The sequence below is a fragment of the Dipodomys ordii genome, unplaced genomic scaffold (genome assembly GCF_000151885.1).
Source record: "Dipodomys ordii isolate 6190 unplaced genomic scaffold, Dord_2.0 Scaffold8, whole genome shotgun sequence".
In the NCBI taxonomy this organism is placed as follows: Eukaryota; Metazoa; Chordata; class Mammalia; order Rodentia; family Heteromyidae; genus Dipodomys; species Dipodomys ordii.
In genome coordinates, this window is record NW_012267224.1 from 23,767,620 (window position 1) to 23,783,696 (window position 16,077).

Sequence of the window (16,077 nt, forward strand, 5' to 3'; positions counted from 1 at the left end):
TAGACTTTTACTATAGTTTGTAGATAACAGGATTAAATGACTTTGGAGCTCAAACACTTCTGTCTTCAGTCACTTTTTGGAACTAAATTAAGAAACCTTGATAGAAGGAAACTACCACAAAAGCAACCACCTGCTAATTTATTCTTCTTAATCTTAAATATTCATTAGTATATAGTTGGATCATTGCTCCTAAAATATATCATAACGTGTTCCAAAGCCTTTGAAAACTTTCCTAGCCTCTTAGGTCACATAACTTTGAGACCTGTTACCTTGCTATATTAAGGGGAGGGAGAAATTAGAAGTTATTATGACATAAATTTGTGTTTATCTTAGCTCTGACATTAATAACTATGGGTTTGGGCAAGTTATTCTAATGTTTTATGCCTCTGCTTCCTTATCCTAAAATGGAAATGATGCTATTTCCTTTCCAGTGTTTTTGTAAGATTCAACCACATTAGGTATAGTGCTTAATAGCTGCATCTTTTCTTTGCATCTCAAATCACTTGAGATGAACTATTTTAAAATGTAGTGATCTTACATTTAAACCTGAGCTACTAATAAGTTGAGGTTCCTTCACCTGGTCCATTCAAAAAATGTTTTAGCCTCTTCCTACCCTTATCTTTAGTACATTTCACATGGGGTGCAGCTTTCTTCCTGTGGATTTTACATAGACCGTCTGATTAACATGCCTCTCAGTTTAGAGCCACTGATACTTTTATAAACAGTCCTGCTCCTAAAATTCTGAGGAAATCTTACACAACTTGGAATTTGGTTATGCCACTGGGGATGATGTAAATTATTAATTGGTATTGCTTGCCTGTAATGTGAGTGCTCTAGAACCCAGTGACCTCTATAGTAATTCTGGGCTAACCACCTTTTGAGAACTTTGGTGCATTATGTGATCCTTGTTGTTTCTTTGTCTTCATATTTAAAAAAATTATTAATACTTTTTTTATTGTGAAAATACCATACAGAGGGGTCACAATTACATGAGCAAGGTAATGAGTACATTTCATATCAATCATTGTTGCCTCCTCCTTTGTTTCCCCTTAGCATCCCTGCCCTCCCATCCCCACCCCCAAAGTTGTAAAGTTTGTCCTTCAACATAACATCTTGTACATCTCATTGTTGCAATGGGTCCAACTGTATCCCTATTTAAAGAATTTGCTTTTCCCTTCTCCTCCACAAATTATACCAACATCAAATACAGTGAAAACAGGGGTTATATCATGGGGGAGGGACATACAAAGCAACAAAAAAAATCACCTTATAAATATGTTAGAAACAATAGCAAGAAAGAAAAACCATTTGAGTACTTATCTTGGGTTCATTTCACCTAAGATCAACTTATCTGACCTTTTCTGCTTGTCTCAGACATATACTAGTTTGCAAATAAGGGAAACCATGGGACCTATGTTTCTTTGGGCCTGGCTTACTTCACTTAATATATTTCCAAGTCTTTCCATTTCCTAACAAAGCTACCAGTACAACTGTGTTTATTGCAGCATTATTTACTATAGCTAAGATATGGAACCAACCCTGATGCCCCTCAGTAGATGAATGGGTATATATATAAAATGTGGTATATATACACAATGGGATTCTATGCCTCCATCAGAAAGAATGACATTGCCCCATTTGTTAGGAAATGGAAAGACTTGGAAAAAATTATATTAAGTGAAGTAAGCCAGACGCAAAGAAACATAGGTCCCATGGTTTCCATTACTTGCAATAACTAGTATATATCTGAGACAAGCAGAAATGGTCAGATAAGTTGATAATAGGTGAAATGAACCCCAAATGTATTCAAATGTTTTTTCTTTCTTGCGATTGTTTCTAACATATTTATAAGATGATTTTTTTTGTTGCTTTGTATGCCCCTCCCCCACAGTAACCCCTGTTTTCATTGTATTTGATGTTGGTATAATTTGTGGAGGGGAAGGGAAAAAACAAATTGTTTAAATAGGGATACAGTTGGACCCATTGCAACAATGAGATGTATAAGTCATTATGTTGAAAATGAATTTTACAACTTTGGCCGGGCGGGGCAGAGGGAGATGGGGAGATGGGAAAGGATGGTAAGGGGAAACAAAGAGGGAGGCAACAATGCTTGATAAGAAATGTACTCATTATCTTGCCCATGTAATTGAAACCCCTCTGTATGGTATTTTCACAATAAAAAATTTTTTAAAAATGTGGTATAGATACACAATGGAATTCTATGCCTCCATCAGAAAGAATGATCCTTGTTGTTTCTATCTTTACTGTTCTGTTAAGTAGGCCAAATTGCAGTACATACCTTCATGGGACTGAAAAAGAAATCAATTAATACATTTAAAGTACATAATGTGGATTCTACTCTACAAAAAGAACACAATATTGGGGCTGGGAAGGTGGCTCAGTGGTAGAGTGCTTGCCTTGCTTGCATGAGGCCCTGGGTTCCATTCCTCAGCACCACATAAGCAAGAAGAAAAAAGCCGGAAGTGGCGCTGTGGTTCAAGTGGTAGAGCGCTAGCCTTGAGCTGAAGAGCTGAGGGACAGCGCCCAGGCCCAGAGTTCAGGCCCCATGACCACCACCAACAACAACAGAAAAGAATTAATGAAAGTGCTAAAATGCTTAATTATCAGACTGCCAGTGCTTTAATCTGAAATTCTTGTTTTGTGATTTTTGAAATATTTTTCTTTAGGACTCTGAAGTTGATCCTGAGAAATTTTCCAGTAGGATAGAGTGTGAAAGTCCAAACAATGACCTCAACAGATTCCGAGGCTTCCTGTAAGTGACAAGTGACACTTTGGGGGGCATAGTGAACTTGGCTTAATTCCATAAAAGTTTTGTGTACTTACCACCAAGCTAAGTCATTACAGGACACAAATCCAAAATAATTTAATAAATCTTTATCTCTGTCTATATTTATTTAAAGCAATAGCAACATGCTGGGTGCTGGTGGCTTACACCTGTATTTCTAGCTACTCAGAAGCTTGAGATCTGAGGGTCCTGGTTCAAAGCCAACCAAAGCAAGAAAGTCCATGAGACTCTTATCTCTAATAAACTACTCAGAAAAAGCTGGAAGTGGTGCTGTGGCTCAAGTGGTAGAGTGCTAGCTTTGAGCACAGATACTCAGGGACAGAGCTTAATTAGGCCCTGAGTTCAAGCCCTAGGACCAGCAAAAACATCTCTCCAAACAACAACAACAAAAACAATAGCAACAATAACATTTCTTTATTAAAAATCTTAACCACCTCTGGTGGTATAGGAATATCTTACATAAACTCCATACTCTTTACTTTTGAGACATAATCTTTCCTTTTCACTATGTAGTTCAGACCAGCCTCAGAATTTTTGTGATTCTCCTGTCTCAGCCTCCTAAGTACTGGGATTGTAGTTGTACACCACCAGGCTTAGCTTCATGAGCTCTAAGCCTGAGACATTACTGTTGGGAAAGATGTGTTTGGACTAAAGTGGCAGGTTGAGTGATGGCCTTCTGTCGAATTAGAGTACCAGATAAGCTGTTACATTTAGCAAAAGTTAGCCATTGATTTGAACACTTGTTTACGATCATCGAAGGCTTTCTGTAGCATCCATATCCTTTGTGCAAGGGCAGTTAGACATTAGATCATGTCACATTTAAAGCTTGGCTTTTGCCACTTAGTGCTTTATGACTCTAAACCAAGTCAAGCTATTTATTCTCTTTGATCCTTTGTTTTCTGATTTTTACAAGGAAGCAATTAGACATATTTCATTTTAGTAACTTACAGAAAGAGGCAAATTAACAACTCATTTCTTGTGACCAGAATTGTCTTCATCCATTTGCTCTAATTCAAAGGCATTTAAGAAAAAACTAATGTCCTTTGTGAACATAAATGTAAATATTGTACCCCAAATTATAGCAAATTAAATCTAATAATGCATAAAAAATGTAACACTTCACAACCTAGTAGGGCTTATCCCAAAATGCAAGATTGATTTAACATTACAAAAGGGTAACAGAGTATTAATACTATATTAATAAAAGTTATTCAGCAAATTCAGAAAGAAAAGGAAAACCAGATAGTTATAGATAGAGAAATATGATTTGGCAAAGTTTAGCTTCCGTTTCTGAAAAGAGGGACTAGGAAGGAACATTCTCAACTTAAAAAGGGATATATATACAAATAGCCTATAGCTAGCCTCATGCTTAGTGTTGAAATACTATTACCTGTGCCCTAAGGCCAAGAGCAAGACATGAATACCTCCTCACACTGCTTTTATTCAAGCTTATAATAGATGTTCAAGCTATTTCCAGCAGGTAAAAAGATTTTCTTTGTAGAAAATCTGATGAAATTACAGATTTTTTTTTAACAGCTACAAAAAAACTATTCAAACTAAGAAGTGAGTTTAACAGTATTATAGGAAACAAGATCAGTACACCCAAATAAATTCTGCTTCTGTATATTATGAACAATTAGATATCACAAAGCTGATGACTCCTCCTTCCAACTTTCCTTCCCCTTGCTGATTTCTTCCCACTAAACACACATATGTATGACATTCATTTCTTGAATAAGCAAAGTCATTTGATCTGTGTAGAGATCCCACATTTTGGATCTGGTTGACTGCATATTTGCAGTGATGTTTAACATGTCTCTTGGGCCCTGTTATTTTTTGTCAACCATCAAGTGACACTATCAGAATATTATGAAAGAAATGGATTCTCTCCCTGGAAAAATAGCACATGCGCACGCGCGTGTGTGTGTGCGCGTACACACACACACACACACACACACACACACATGATTTCACATCATTCATAGATCCTCTGAAGCTACATGTCTTGGACTTTAATGCCCTCATATAGACTTATATGCCCATAACTTGCTTTTCCATACACTAGGAAGGCCATACAGTAGGACGTCCATGGTCAAATTGATGCTCTAACCTAACTTTCTCATTGTGAAGTTCCCTATTGGACTTTTACCTGATGACTTAAGCAATCACCAGTTACTCTTTCCTGAGCTGATCCTTGATCTTAGCCAGGTTGAAAATGGGTAAATTTCTAATTGTATTAAGAATGTTTCCCTATTAACGGTTGTTAATACAGTGCATACTTGAAGAACAGGATCCTTATTTGGAATATTTCTGAGTTCTACTACTAACTGACAAACAATGACTACTAAAAAAAGCAATGGGAAGTAGAAACTCCAGCCAAAGCAGGAAACTAAGAAAACAAAAGCAAATAAGGGAAACCATGGGATCTATGTTTCTTTGGGCCTGGCTTATTTCACTTAATATACTGCTTTTACTATATTTGATGTTGGTATAATTTGTGGAGGGGAAGGGGAAAAAATTGTTTAAATAGGGATATGGGTAGACCTATTGCAACCATGAGATATACAAGTCCTAAAGTTGAAAAACAAACTTTACAACTGTGGCCTGGTGGGGGTGGGGCGGGGGTGGGGGTGGGGTTGATGGGAAGGGATGGGAAACAAAGGAGGAGGCAACAATGTTTGATAAGAAATGTACCCATTACCTTGCCCATGTAATTGTAACCCTCTATACGGTGTTTTCACAATAAAAAACAAAACCAAAAATAAAAATCAAAAGCAAAAGGGCCAGGAACTTAAAACCATTCCTGTAAACTAATTTATTATTCAGAGTCAAGAACATTCAAGTGCCACAGTTTTTATCTTTATACTCAACATTTGCCATTTTAAAAATAAACTAGTTTACTGTCGTTTTTACAGAGAGCATCCCAGCAAAGAACGTGTGGGCCTCGGCAAAGAAAACTTATTGCTGAGAGGCTGTACCATTAGAAACACAGAAGCAGTGGTGGGCATTGTGGTTTATGCAGGTTGGTTATACTCCTGGCTTTCATCAGTCTTCTCTCTGCTTTAAAATAAATTAACATTTTCACTTACTCAAGACTACAGTCTGTGGAAGCACAATGTAAACTTTGTCTTGATAAACTTAATCACTGTTTTCTTTTCTTTTTCCACAAAAGCTGAATAAACTGACCAAAATACATTATGTGCTCTTAAATTATCTTCTGTAACTATTTTTTTTAATGATGTTTGCTCCCTGGTTTTAATGTACATTTTTGGATATCCTCTGTTTCCTACACAGGCCATGAAACCAAAGCAATGCTGAACAATAGTGGACCAAGGTATAAGCGCAGTAAATTAGAAAGAAGAGCAAATACAGATGTTCTGTGGTGTGTCCTGCTTCTGCTTATAATGTGTTTAACTGGGGCCCTAGGTAAGTAAAATCTGTTGTTGTTGTTGTTGTTGTTGTTGTGTGTATTTAACATCTTTTTGACAAGATCCGATTTTTTTCAAAATGATGTTTGTGAATGTTCAGATTCTGTAAAGGAAGCTTTTATTTGCCTCTTCATCTATTAGCCTGAAAAACATTAATAGTCACTGTCAATTTATTCTTTGCCATGGTACTGAAGGAATCTGGGAAACAATCTAGAGAAAGACAGAGACAAAGACCTTTGAATTTTAACCTGTTTCCCCCAAACAAAATTAATAAACATTCTCTTTTTCCTTCCTAAGGAATAAAGTTCTATATTGTTTTAATATCTGTGTGTGTTTTTGAAAGGTCATGGAATCTGGTTGAGCAGATATGAAAACATATTTTTTAACATTCCTGAGCCTGATGGACATGTCATATCACCAGTGTTGGCAGGATTTTATATGTTTTGGACCATGATCATTTTATTACAGGTAATCCCTGTCAAATTTACCATGAAATTTTATGGGTTTTGCTCCTTTTCCAGCTACCTTCAGCTATAGCCACTTTCTCTAGCCTACTTTAACATTTTCTTGTTTGTGTCTTCTTAGGTCTTGATTCCTATTTCTCTTTATGTTTCAATTGAAATTGTGAAGCTTGGACAAATATATTTCATTCAAAGTGATGTGGATTTTTATAATGAGAAAATGGATTCTACTATTCAGTGCCGTGCCTTGAACATCACTGAGGATCTTGGACAAATTCAGTACCTCTTTTCTGATAAGACAGGAACCCTCACTGAGAATAAGATGGTTTTTCGAAGGTGTAGTGTTGCAGGATTTGATTATTGCCATGAAGAAAATGGTGAGTATTGGGTTTCTAAAAAAAAAACTATTTATCACATAAATGTTTTTTGTTTGTTTTTGAAACCTTTTAAATTCCTAATCTGGCCTGGGAGTGCTTTACTTAAGTAGTGGGTGCTCAGCTTATATAGTTGACCTTGATGCTACATTCTTTTTCTTTTAAAAAGTTAGTAAACATTAAGTTTTATGCTACTAGATTATACAATAATAGATATAAACAATAACTGACACTAAATGGCACTATAAGATAGATACTCAGCATTTGTTTTGCTTATTATTATATCTTTTAGTATCATTTGGTGTCTTTAACATTCCTATTATAAAAATGTTATTTAATAACATTCTTATGCAGTTTAATATTCCTATTATATTTAAATATTTATATTTTTACAAATTTGCAGAATCATTTCACATTTGTACAATTGTTTTATTCAGTACTGCATTAGTTTTATTGAAAAATATGTATATGACCTCATCAAAAATTTAGTAGGTAAAAAGTCAAGTTAAAGAATATACTGCTGTGGGTTCTTTTTTTTTTTTGGCCAGTCCTGGGGCTTTAACTCAGGACCTGGGCACTGTCCCTGAGCTTCTTTTGCTTAAGACTAGCACTCTAGTGCTTGAGTTATTTCTGGCTTTTTCTTTTTTCTAAGGCTTCTTTTTTTGGGGGGGGTCAGGTCGTGGGGCCTGAACTCTGGGCCTGGGTGCTGTCCCTCAGCTCTTCAGCTCAAGGCTAGTGCCCTACCACTTGAGCCACAGCGCCACTTCTGGCTTTTTTTCTTTTTGCTTATGTGGTGCTGAGGAATCAAACCCAGGGCCTCATGCTTGTAAGGCAAGCGCTCTACCACTGAGCCACTTCCCAGCCTGCTTCTGGCTTTTTCTGTTTATGTGGTATTGAGGAATCAAATCCAGGGCTTCATGCATACTAGGCAAGCACTCTACCACTAAGCCACATTCCCAGCCAGTTCTTGCTAAAAGTAAAGTAAATTACCAATCGAGATTGGGAGAGTAGTAGTGCTATGCACTGTAGAAATTTGCAAGGAGCCAGTGAAACTGTAAGAGATCTGAAAAAATATTTTTGAGAATAATTCTAAAGGGATTCCAGGTTCCTCCCATTTAGCTTCTAGCTATCTACTAATGCTTGTTAAACAACAGCTAGTTGAAGAGTTAGTAACATGAGATGAGCTTCTAACTTCAAGTAAAATTTTGAATTTTAAATTTTCTTTGAAGAATTGAACTTTACTTAATTTTGTTCTTTATAAAAATAAGATGTGTTCCTGTCAATATAATTCAGAGAAGTGAACTTTCAAAACAAATTAAAACTCCTATTCATTTATAATTGGGTAATGACTTAACCCTCATTAATAATTGGTTAATACCCCCCCCTCTCTCTATAAATATTGCCATTCATTCTTTTATGCAGATTTCTCTACAAGGAACATTAAAGCTCTGTTTTGCAGTTTGTCTTACTCAACAATGTCATGTGGTGTTTTCCTAAGTCAGTTTATAACCGTGTGAAGAGCATAATCTTCTATTGTATGTGCTCAGGCCTAGTTTGCTGTGCCTTTTTGGCCATTACAGATTCAGTAATTTCTATCTAAAGTATTTGTGATCAGAAATGTTTTAAAAATTGTTTTTTCATTATTTACGCATATCTCAACATATTGAGTTGTCTTGGGAATGGAACCCAACTCCAATTTGTTTGTATTCATATGTGCCATATAAACACAGCCTGAAAATAAATTTAGACAATATTTGTTCTGTGTGTGTGTGTGTGTGTGTGTGTGTGTGTGTGCTTGGCCTGGGGCTTGAATTCAGGGTCTGGCACTGTCCTGAGCTTTTTTGCTCAAGATTAATGCTCTACCACTTGAACCACAGCTCCACATCTTGCTTTTTGGTGGTTAATGGAGATAACAGTCTCGTGGAATTTCCTGCCCATTCTGGCTTTGGACCACAATCCTCATATCTCAGCCTCCTAAGCAGCGAGGATTATGGACATGAACAACCATGTACTGCATTAAAAAAAGTATCTTTGGGGCTGGGAAGGTGGCTCAGTGGTAGAGTGCTTGCCTTGCATGCCTGAGGCCCTGGGTTCGATTCCTCAGCACCACATAAGCAAAAAGAAAAAAGCCGGAAGTGGCGCTGTGGCTCAAGTGGTAGAGTGCTCGCCTTGAGCTGAAGAGCTGATGGACAGCGCCCAGGCCCAGAGTTCAGGCCCCACGACCGGACCCAAAAAAAAAAAAAAGTATCTTTAAGTAGTTGTTCTGCATTTTTGAGTTTCTGTTTCCTAGAATCTTTGATCACTGGTTCCTCTTTTCAGAAAATATTTTGTTTGAGGCCTTGTTTTTGACTCTCTTGTAGAGCTCATTGAAAAAGTATGGTAAACATTTTGTCCCACAGGACTTAGTCTTAATGTTGTCCGGATAGCAGATCAAAGCAAGTAGTAGACTATACATAGGTTTGGAGATATTTGAGAAAGGAATGGGGAAAGAAAACAGATCAAACAAGGAAAAGAAAACAATTTGATACCGCACGCAGGACCTACCTTTAGACACACAGAAGAGACCCAGACATTGTATATTTCCTCTTAGGAGTCAGAAAGCAAGATTCTTGGCCCACTTTGAGGCGTTCATAGAACTAACTAGAGCCTACCTTAAGATAGGTATAAAAATCTTCATTACCAATCAGATACATTTTGTTTATTAATTAGATGATAAATCTTGGCTTTTGTAAACTCTTCCCCGGGCCTGGAAGTATAGCTCCAATAGCTTTGTTTTCTGAATCACAGTGTAACTCACCTTGCCCGTTTACTTGTCCTAGCTTTTCCAGAATGATTAAAAGCTGACTCATTCTTTGCTGTCTCCGTTCTATTCTTGCAGTTATACTTGTTGAGAAAGTTTGTCCTCCAGTAAAAGCTGACCCACCTGGTATCATTCTCCTTACCCAATTGTGTGGTGCTTGTCTTGTCTAATGATGACTAAGAGAAGCTGCATGAACCATTAACTTCATTTCTGTAGAACTTGAAGTATTTATTTCTAAAATGGCATCACCAACACATTTCTTGAGCTACTCAAGGATTTATCAGTCTCAGCACCGTTGATAGGGCCTGGGCACTGTCCCTGAGCTTCTTTTGCTCAAGGCTAATGCTGTACCACTCACACCAAACCAGAGCTCCACTTCTAGCTTTTGGGGGAGAGTAATGGGATTGGTAGTTTACTGGAGATAAGAGTCTTGTGGACTTTTCTGCTTGGGCTGGCTTCAAACTGTGATCCTTAGACCTTAGCTTCTTGAGTAGGTAGGATTACAGGCATGAGCCTTCAGCCCAGCAGTGGGCTTGCACATTGAAAGGTGTTTGTTTACAAGTGTCCTTGGCTTCTACCAACTGACGTCCAGTAGCAGCTGCTTCCCCAGTTACAACAACCCACTGTATGTACAACCCTTGCCAATAGTTCCTAAGGGATAAACCTTATATACAATTTAGTCTTAAGGAGTTATGATATGATGGATAAACACATTGGCTCTGGAATCAGAAAGACTTAAGTTCAACTCCCTTTTCTACCTCCAACCACCTGTTTAATCATGGTTAAAGTACTTAATCTCTCTGGGTGTTAATTTCCTTAGCTGCAGAGAAAAGCAATAGCAGTTTCTACATGATGGCATTATGTTGAAGCTGGATATATATATATACATATATATATACTGATAAATATTCATATTCACATGTATATATGAACATTTAAAAAAAAGAAAGCCAGGCACTGATGGCTCATGCCTGTAATCCTAGCTAGACCAGGTAGAAAAGACCCCAATGAGACTTATCTCCAATGAACAACTTAAAAATTGGAAGTGGAGCTTCAAAGTGGTGGCATGCTAGTCTTGAGCAAAAGAGCTCAGAGACAGCACTCAGGCCTTGAGTTCAAGCCCCATGACTAACCAAAACAAAACAAAACAAAAACTTCAATAAGGCCGGGCACAGAGGCTTGTACCTATAATCCCAGCTACTTGGAAACTGGGATGATTGGAATTCAAAGCCAGAGGAAAAAAATTAATAAGATCCAATCTCAATCAGTAAAATCAGGTAAGATGATTGTACCTATGGTCCCAGGTACATGAGAAGCCATAGATGGGAGGATTGGAGTCTTGATGCTGGCCCTGGGCAAATGTGTGAGATCCTACCTGATATATAATTAAAGCAGGAAAGGGCTGAGGCCATGAATTAAGTGCTAGAGAACCCACCTAGCAAGCACAAAGTCCAAGGTTTAAACCCTAGGTTAAATTCCCCCTTCACCCTCCACAAACAACAAAAAAGAATACACTAAAGACTGATATATGTTCGACTTTACCATGTAGAGTTACTGGTGACCCTGACAAGAGTAATGTCAGTGAAGAGATGGGAAGAAAGTTCTAAAATTGCTTATGGACAGATTGGTGTAAACAGAATTGGTAAAAGCAGAATTGCAAAGATGATATTCTTGAAGAATCCGGAGGATGGGACGCAGGTCACGAGAGGAGGGCTTGACAGTTGAAACAAGGCAGAGGCTGAGTACAGACGAAGATAAGTGTAGGATGTCGTGATGGGAAAAAAGGGAATTTCTGTCTTTGTCTAGCTTTCTCAATAAGGCGAGATGTAAGTGTATTAATTTAAGGGTACAGATGGAGCTTTAGGAGGCCAGGTTTGAAAGGAGAGGAGGTGGATGATGACTGATTCTTGAAGTAACTTCCTGACACATTCAGTTGTTAGATGTTCTTCTCAGATGATGACCCAATGAGATTTTTCTGTTCTTCAGCCAAGAGGCTAGAGTCCTATCTGGAAGCTGTCTCTGACAATGAGGATTGTACAGATGCACTGAATGGCTCCCTCAGCAATATGGTGACACCAAGAGCCCACGGCTGCAGGACGGTTCACAATGGGCCCTTGGGGAGCAAGCCCTCAAATCAGCTTTCTGGCAGCACTTATGCTTTAGGAAGTGGAGAAGGAGCCAATGAAGTGCCTCATTCCAGACAGGCTGCTTTCAGTAGCCCCATTGTAAGTGTGAATGCATGTCCATGCGCGTCTCCAACGCATGCTCCAACAACAGCCTTATAGGTATCACACAGCCCAACACTGCTGCTTTCTTTTCTACGAGACAACACATAATGGTAATTCAGCATAATGGTGACACACGATAGAAAAGTATAAACTAATAGCACAAACTTTTTAATTATTTAAAACAATAATTCACTGTTGAGAAGTCAGGTGTGTCCTGTCTGAAAAATATATTTCTGATCATGGATGGTAATGTCTGAGTGAAAATGAAAATGGCTGCCTTAATTTAAGGTTCATGGCTCACTCTCAGAACCACCAAAGCATATCAGATTATCTCAGAGACAGGTAAGTGTGTCTAATTAATAGAGAAATTCTGAGGCCTTGTGATGTCCATAAAAAACCATTTTTTATTACACTGTAATCTGCCTTCTATATTCCTCCAAAACCAGATCCCCATTCCATACCCCAAGAGTATGGACTCCTGTTATGCAGGTGTTGTATTTAGGTAGAAATGTGGAGGTGCTTTGTGACATCAGATAAAGTGCACATGTGAAATTGTGAGCCACATAACCTGGCTGAAAGTGAGCACATGTCATATAAGAAGGAAGGAAAAGGAACATTACATTACTCACACTGGTCCCCTTTCAGCCACTACCTCATGTACATTGCACAACCACCCTGGGAGACAAGTGTTCTTTTTGCCATGATATGGAAGAGGGTAATGAAGCTCGGAGGGTTTAAGTAAACTGTCTGAAGCCCCAGTTCATATTCAGTGGAGCTAAGATGGAATCCAAACTGTCTCATTCCCACCACAAGCTCTTTTCTTATTTTAAATCATTGCTAACCCCCACCAAACTCCAAGACCTAAGTATCTTCAGGGTGTAGTATTACATATTCTCAGTATTTTTGTCTTTTCTCAAAAATCACCTCTTCTGGCTTCTCTGGGGCCAGTTACTCTGTGTCCAGGACTTTCCTGCAGCACAGTGCTTCTTTTCTATAACCTTGACCCTGAGCAGGTAGTCCTTCCTGGACTGAGCTTAAATGTTTCTGGATTATAATCCAATTTCTACTATGACACTTTTGTGAAAAGAAGTACTTTCAAGTAAGTCAGAGAAGCATGCTTTTCTTTTTCTTTTTTTTTGGGGGGGGGGGTCTGGTCATGGGGCCTGAACTCTGGGCCTGGGTGCTGTCCCTCAGCTCTTCAGCTCAAGGCTAGCACTCTACCACTTGAGCCACAGCGCCACTTCCGGCTTTTTTTTTTTTTTTGGTACTGAGGAATCGAACCCAGGGCCTCATGCATGCAAGGCAAGCGCTCTACCACTGAGCCACCTTCCCAGCCCCTTTTATTTTTCTTAAAAATAGAACTGATTAGGCAAATCTTTCTTAAAATCCTTAAAAGGGGAGCATGGATGTCAAAAATTATTTGGTGATGTGAAATCTCCTGGAAATACCCTTGCTCATGTCTTGTGCAATATTCCTGGGAAATATTGATTAGACCTAACAATCTGCTTGTGCTGACTTTTATTTTGAAGATTTTTTTTACAAGAGTGGTGAATTTTGCAGAACAAAAATATTTTGTTAAAATAATTGAATGTGGATACTAGCCTCACTTTAAAAAGAAATGGTATTCATTGGTTATTTGGGGGTAAATCTGTAGCTAAGGCTTAATTTTGGTAATAAAATATAAAATATATATGTAATATATAAAATATATATAAATATAAATAAAATATAAAATATATATAATATATATGTATATATATTATATACATATGACACTGTATTTCAAAGGGAGAAACAATAGTCAACTAGATCTTGGTAGAAAACCATGTTTGTACCTCCCAGTTTAATGATTCAGGTAGTTTCTTAAACATCCAGTAACTAATTATTTTATTTTCTAATTGTCACTTACCGTAGTAGTATAAATACATGATCTTCTTGTGTTGATAACAACCCTTTGTCTTATTGGCTCATAGGAAACCGATGTGGTCCCAGACACCAGGCTTTTGAACAAATTTAGTCAGATTACGCCTCAGCTCTTTACCCAACTAGATGAGGCCATCCACAGTCCACCCCTGGAGATCTTGTACATCATGGACTTCTTTATTGCATTGGCAATTTGCAACACTGTAGTAGTTTCTGCTCCTAACCAACCACGACAAAAGGTAAAGTCTTCAGCATAAACAAACCTCATTTCCGCAGAGGAGTGGTTGAGGTTGACATGTATCTGTGCTGATCTTGTTCCGCTAAAATAATAATCAGAAGTATATAACACTCAGTCAGTACTTACTTTTGGTCTTTCACTTAACAAGGTCTATTCTTAGTGTGTAGTCCTGCCAGCAACCCTTTGCGCTAAGTATACTGTCTGCCATCATGACTTTTGCCCCGATTTGCAGACTCGTGTTAAAATATTTGTTCAGGGTCACAAAACCACTTTGTGGGGGAGGTGACCTTGAACCTAAGAAGTATGTATGGCTCATTGGTTAGTATTATTTCCCTATAGAAGGCAGTTGGTGAAGCTATTCATTTTTGCTTTTATTTCCTTGCCAGATAGAAGTTTTCTCTGAGACTTTGAGACATCCCCCCCCCCCCGCCAATATTATATGTTTTAAATTAAACAAAATGTAAGGCATTAGATTCATTGTTATAGTTAGTGGTAATTTACCTTTTTCATGTACCAGTTGGGTTAGTTTTATATCAGTCTATCTGAAGTCCAGTGTGTATATAATGTACCAATATTTGCAGTTCTTTTCATTCCTTTTTGGTGGCACCAGAGATTGAATTTAGCTCTTTGCACCTGCTAGACAAGCACTCTATCATTCTTTTTGTCCTGTTTTCTTTAGCTTGTTTTCAGATATAGTCTCACACATTTGCCCAACTATCCTTAGATTGTGATCTTCCTCCCTCTACCACGTTACCACTAGTTGAGATTACATACACACCCTACCATGCTCAGCCCCAAATGTTGGATTTTTAAAGTCTAGTTGCAGCTTTGAATTCATTCCCAATTGAGAAGAAAAGCTTGTTTCAGAAGCTGGTGATTTACCACTTGGCTGTGCTGGCTTCCTGGTATATGATTATTTTCTCTTTTCCACACATCCACTTAAAATTCAATTTGCAATAGAAGCAATTAAATTTTAATTTTCCATCAGATCATTTTCTTTTGGCAACTTCAGGGGTGGTCAACTTTAACATAAAAGTAATTTATTTCCAATTAAGCAGCATTTGATCAGAAACTATTTTTACAAGGTGTTGACTAGAAAGTTGCCTTTTGAAAAGTGATTAGGTAGTTAAAGATGCTTTTTATTTTTTCTATATAATATTTTTAAAATATCTCTTTCTAAAGATGATACCTCTTGGTGTTTTTTGTTGCTTTAGTCCCAAAAGATATATTCTACTATCTGAAAGAGAATCTCTGTAGGTATGAATAGTTTTTTGCATTTTCAAGGTAATGACAGAAAAGCAGTAATTACTAATCAGAATTCATGTGAAATATAGAACCTCACCTGTGATTAGTAGCTTGTATTCTTTTTGTTTTTGAGTTGTGGAGAACTTTGAAAATTGTCCAGAATGAAATCCCCAACTTATGGTATAGCTAGTCATGTTTTCGGAGAAGCATTGTAGATTTCCTCGGCATTTCTGAATAAGTGAATTCTAGACTCAGGCTTTTGTGTGTGTGTGTGTGTGCCTGTACCAGGCCTTGAACCCTCATTCAACTTTCTTGCATATGATTGGTTGTTCTGTAGCTTGAGCCTCCACACCTGCAGTCTAGCATTTTGCTGGGTATTTTAGAGATAGTTCCATGGAATTTTCTGCCTGAACTAACTGCAAACCAAGGCTTCTCAGATTTTAGCTTTTGAGTAAGCCAGGATTAAAGGTGTAAGCGGAGACTGGGCTTTGCTTCTCTTTTCTCTTCTCTTCTCTCTTCTCCTCACCTCTCCTCTCCTCTTCTCTTCTTCTTCCTCCTCCTCCTCCCCCTTCCC

At 37.8% G+C, this 16,077-nt stretch overlaps 1 protein-coding gene across 3 annotated transcripts in view; it reads left to right on the forward strand.

The window, feature by feature from the left end:
* The window catches only part of Atp10d (ATPase, class V, type 10D), a 64,337-nt gene that overhangs the window by 21,860 nt on the left and 26,400 nt on the right, over positions 1–16,077 (forward strand). For all 3 annotated transcript variants that reach the window (XM_013009091.1, XM_013009089.1, XM_013009090.1), the window contains exons 5-11: positions 2,688–2,773; positions 5,722–5,828; positions 6,101–6,232; positions 6,578–6,702; positions 6,820–7,072; positions 11,856–12,094; positions 14,071–14,259. In XM_013009091.1, the coding sequence (XP_012864545.1) occupies positions 2,688–2,773; positions 5,722–5,828; positions 6,101–6,232; positions 6,578–6,702; positions 6,820–7,072; positions 11,856–12,094; positions 14,071–14,259 (1,131 nt within the window). The remainder of the gene's footprint in view (positions 1–2,687; positions 2,774–5,721; positions 5,829–6,100; positions 6,233–6,577; positions 6,703–6,819; positions 7,073–11,855; positions 12,095–14,070; positions 14,260–16,077) is intronic.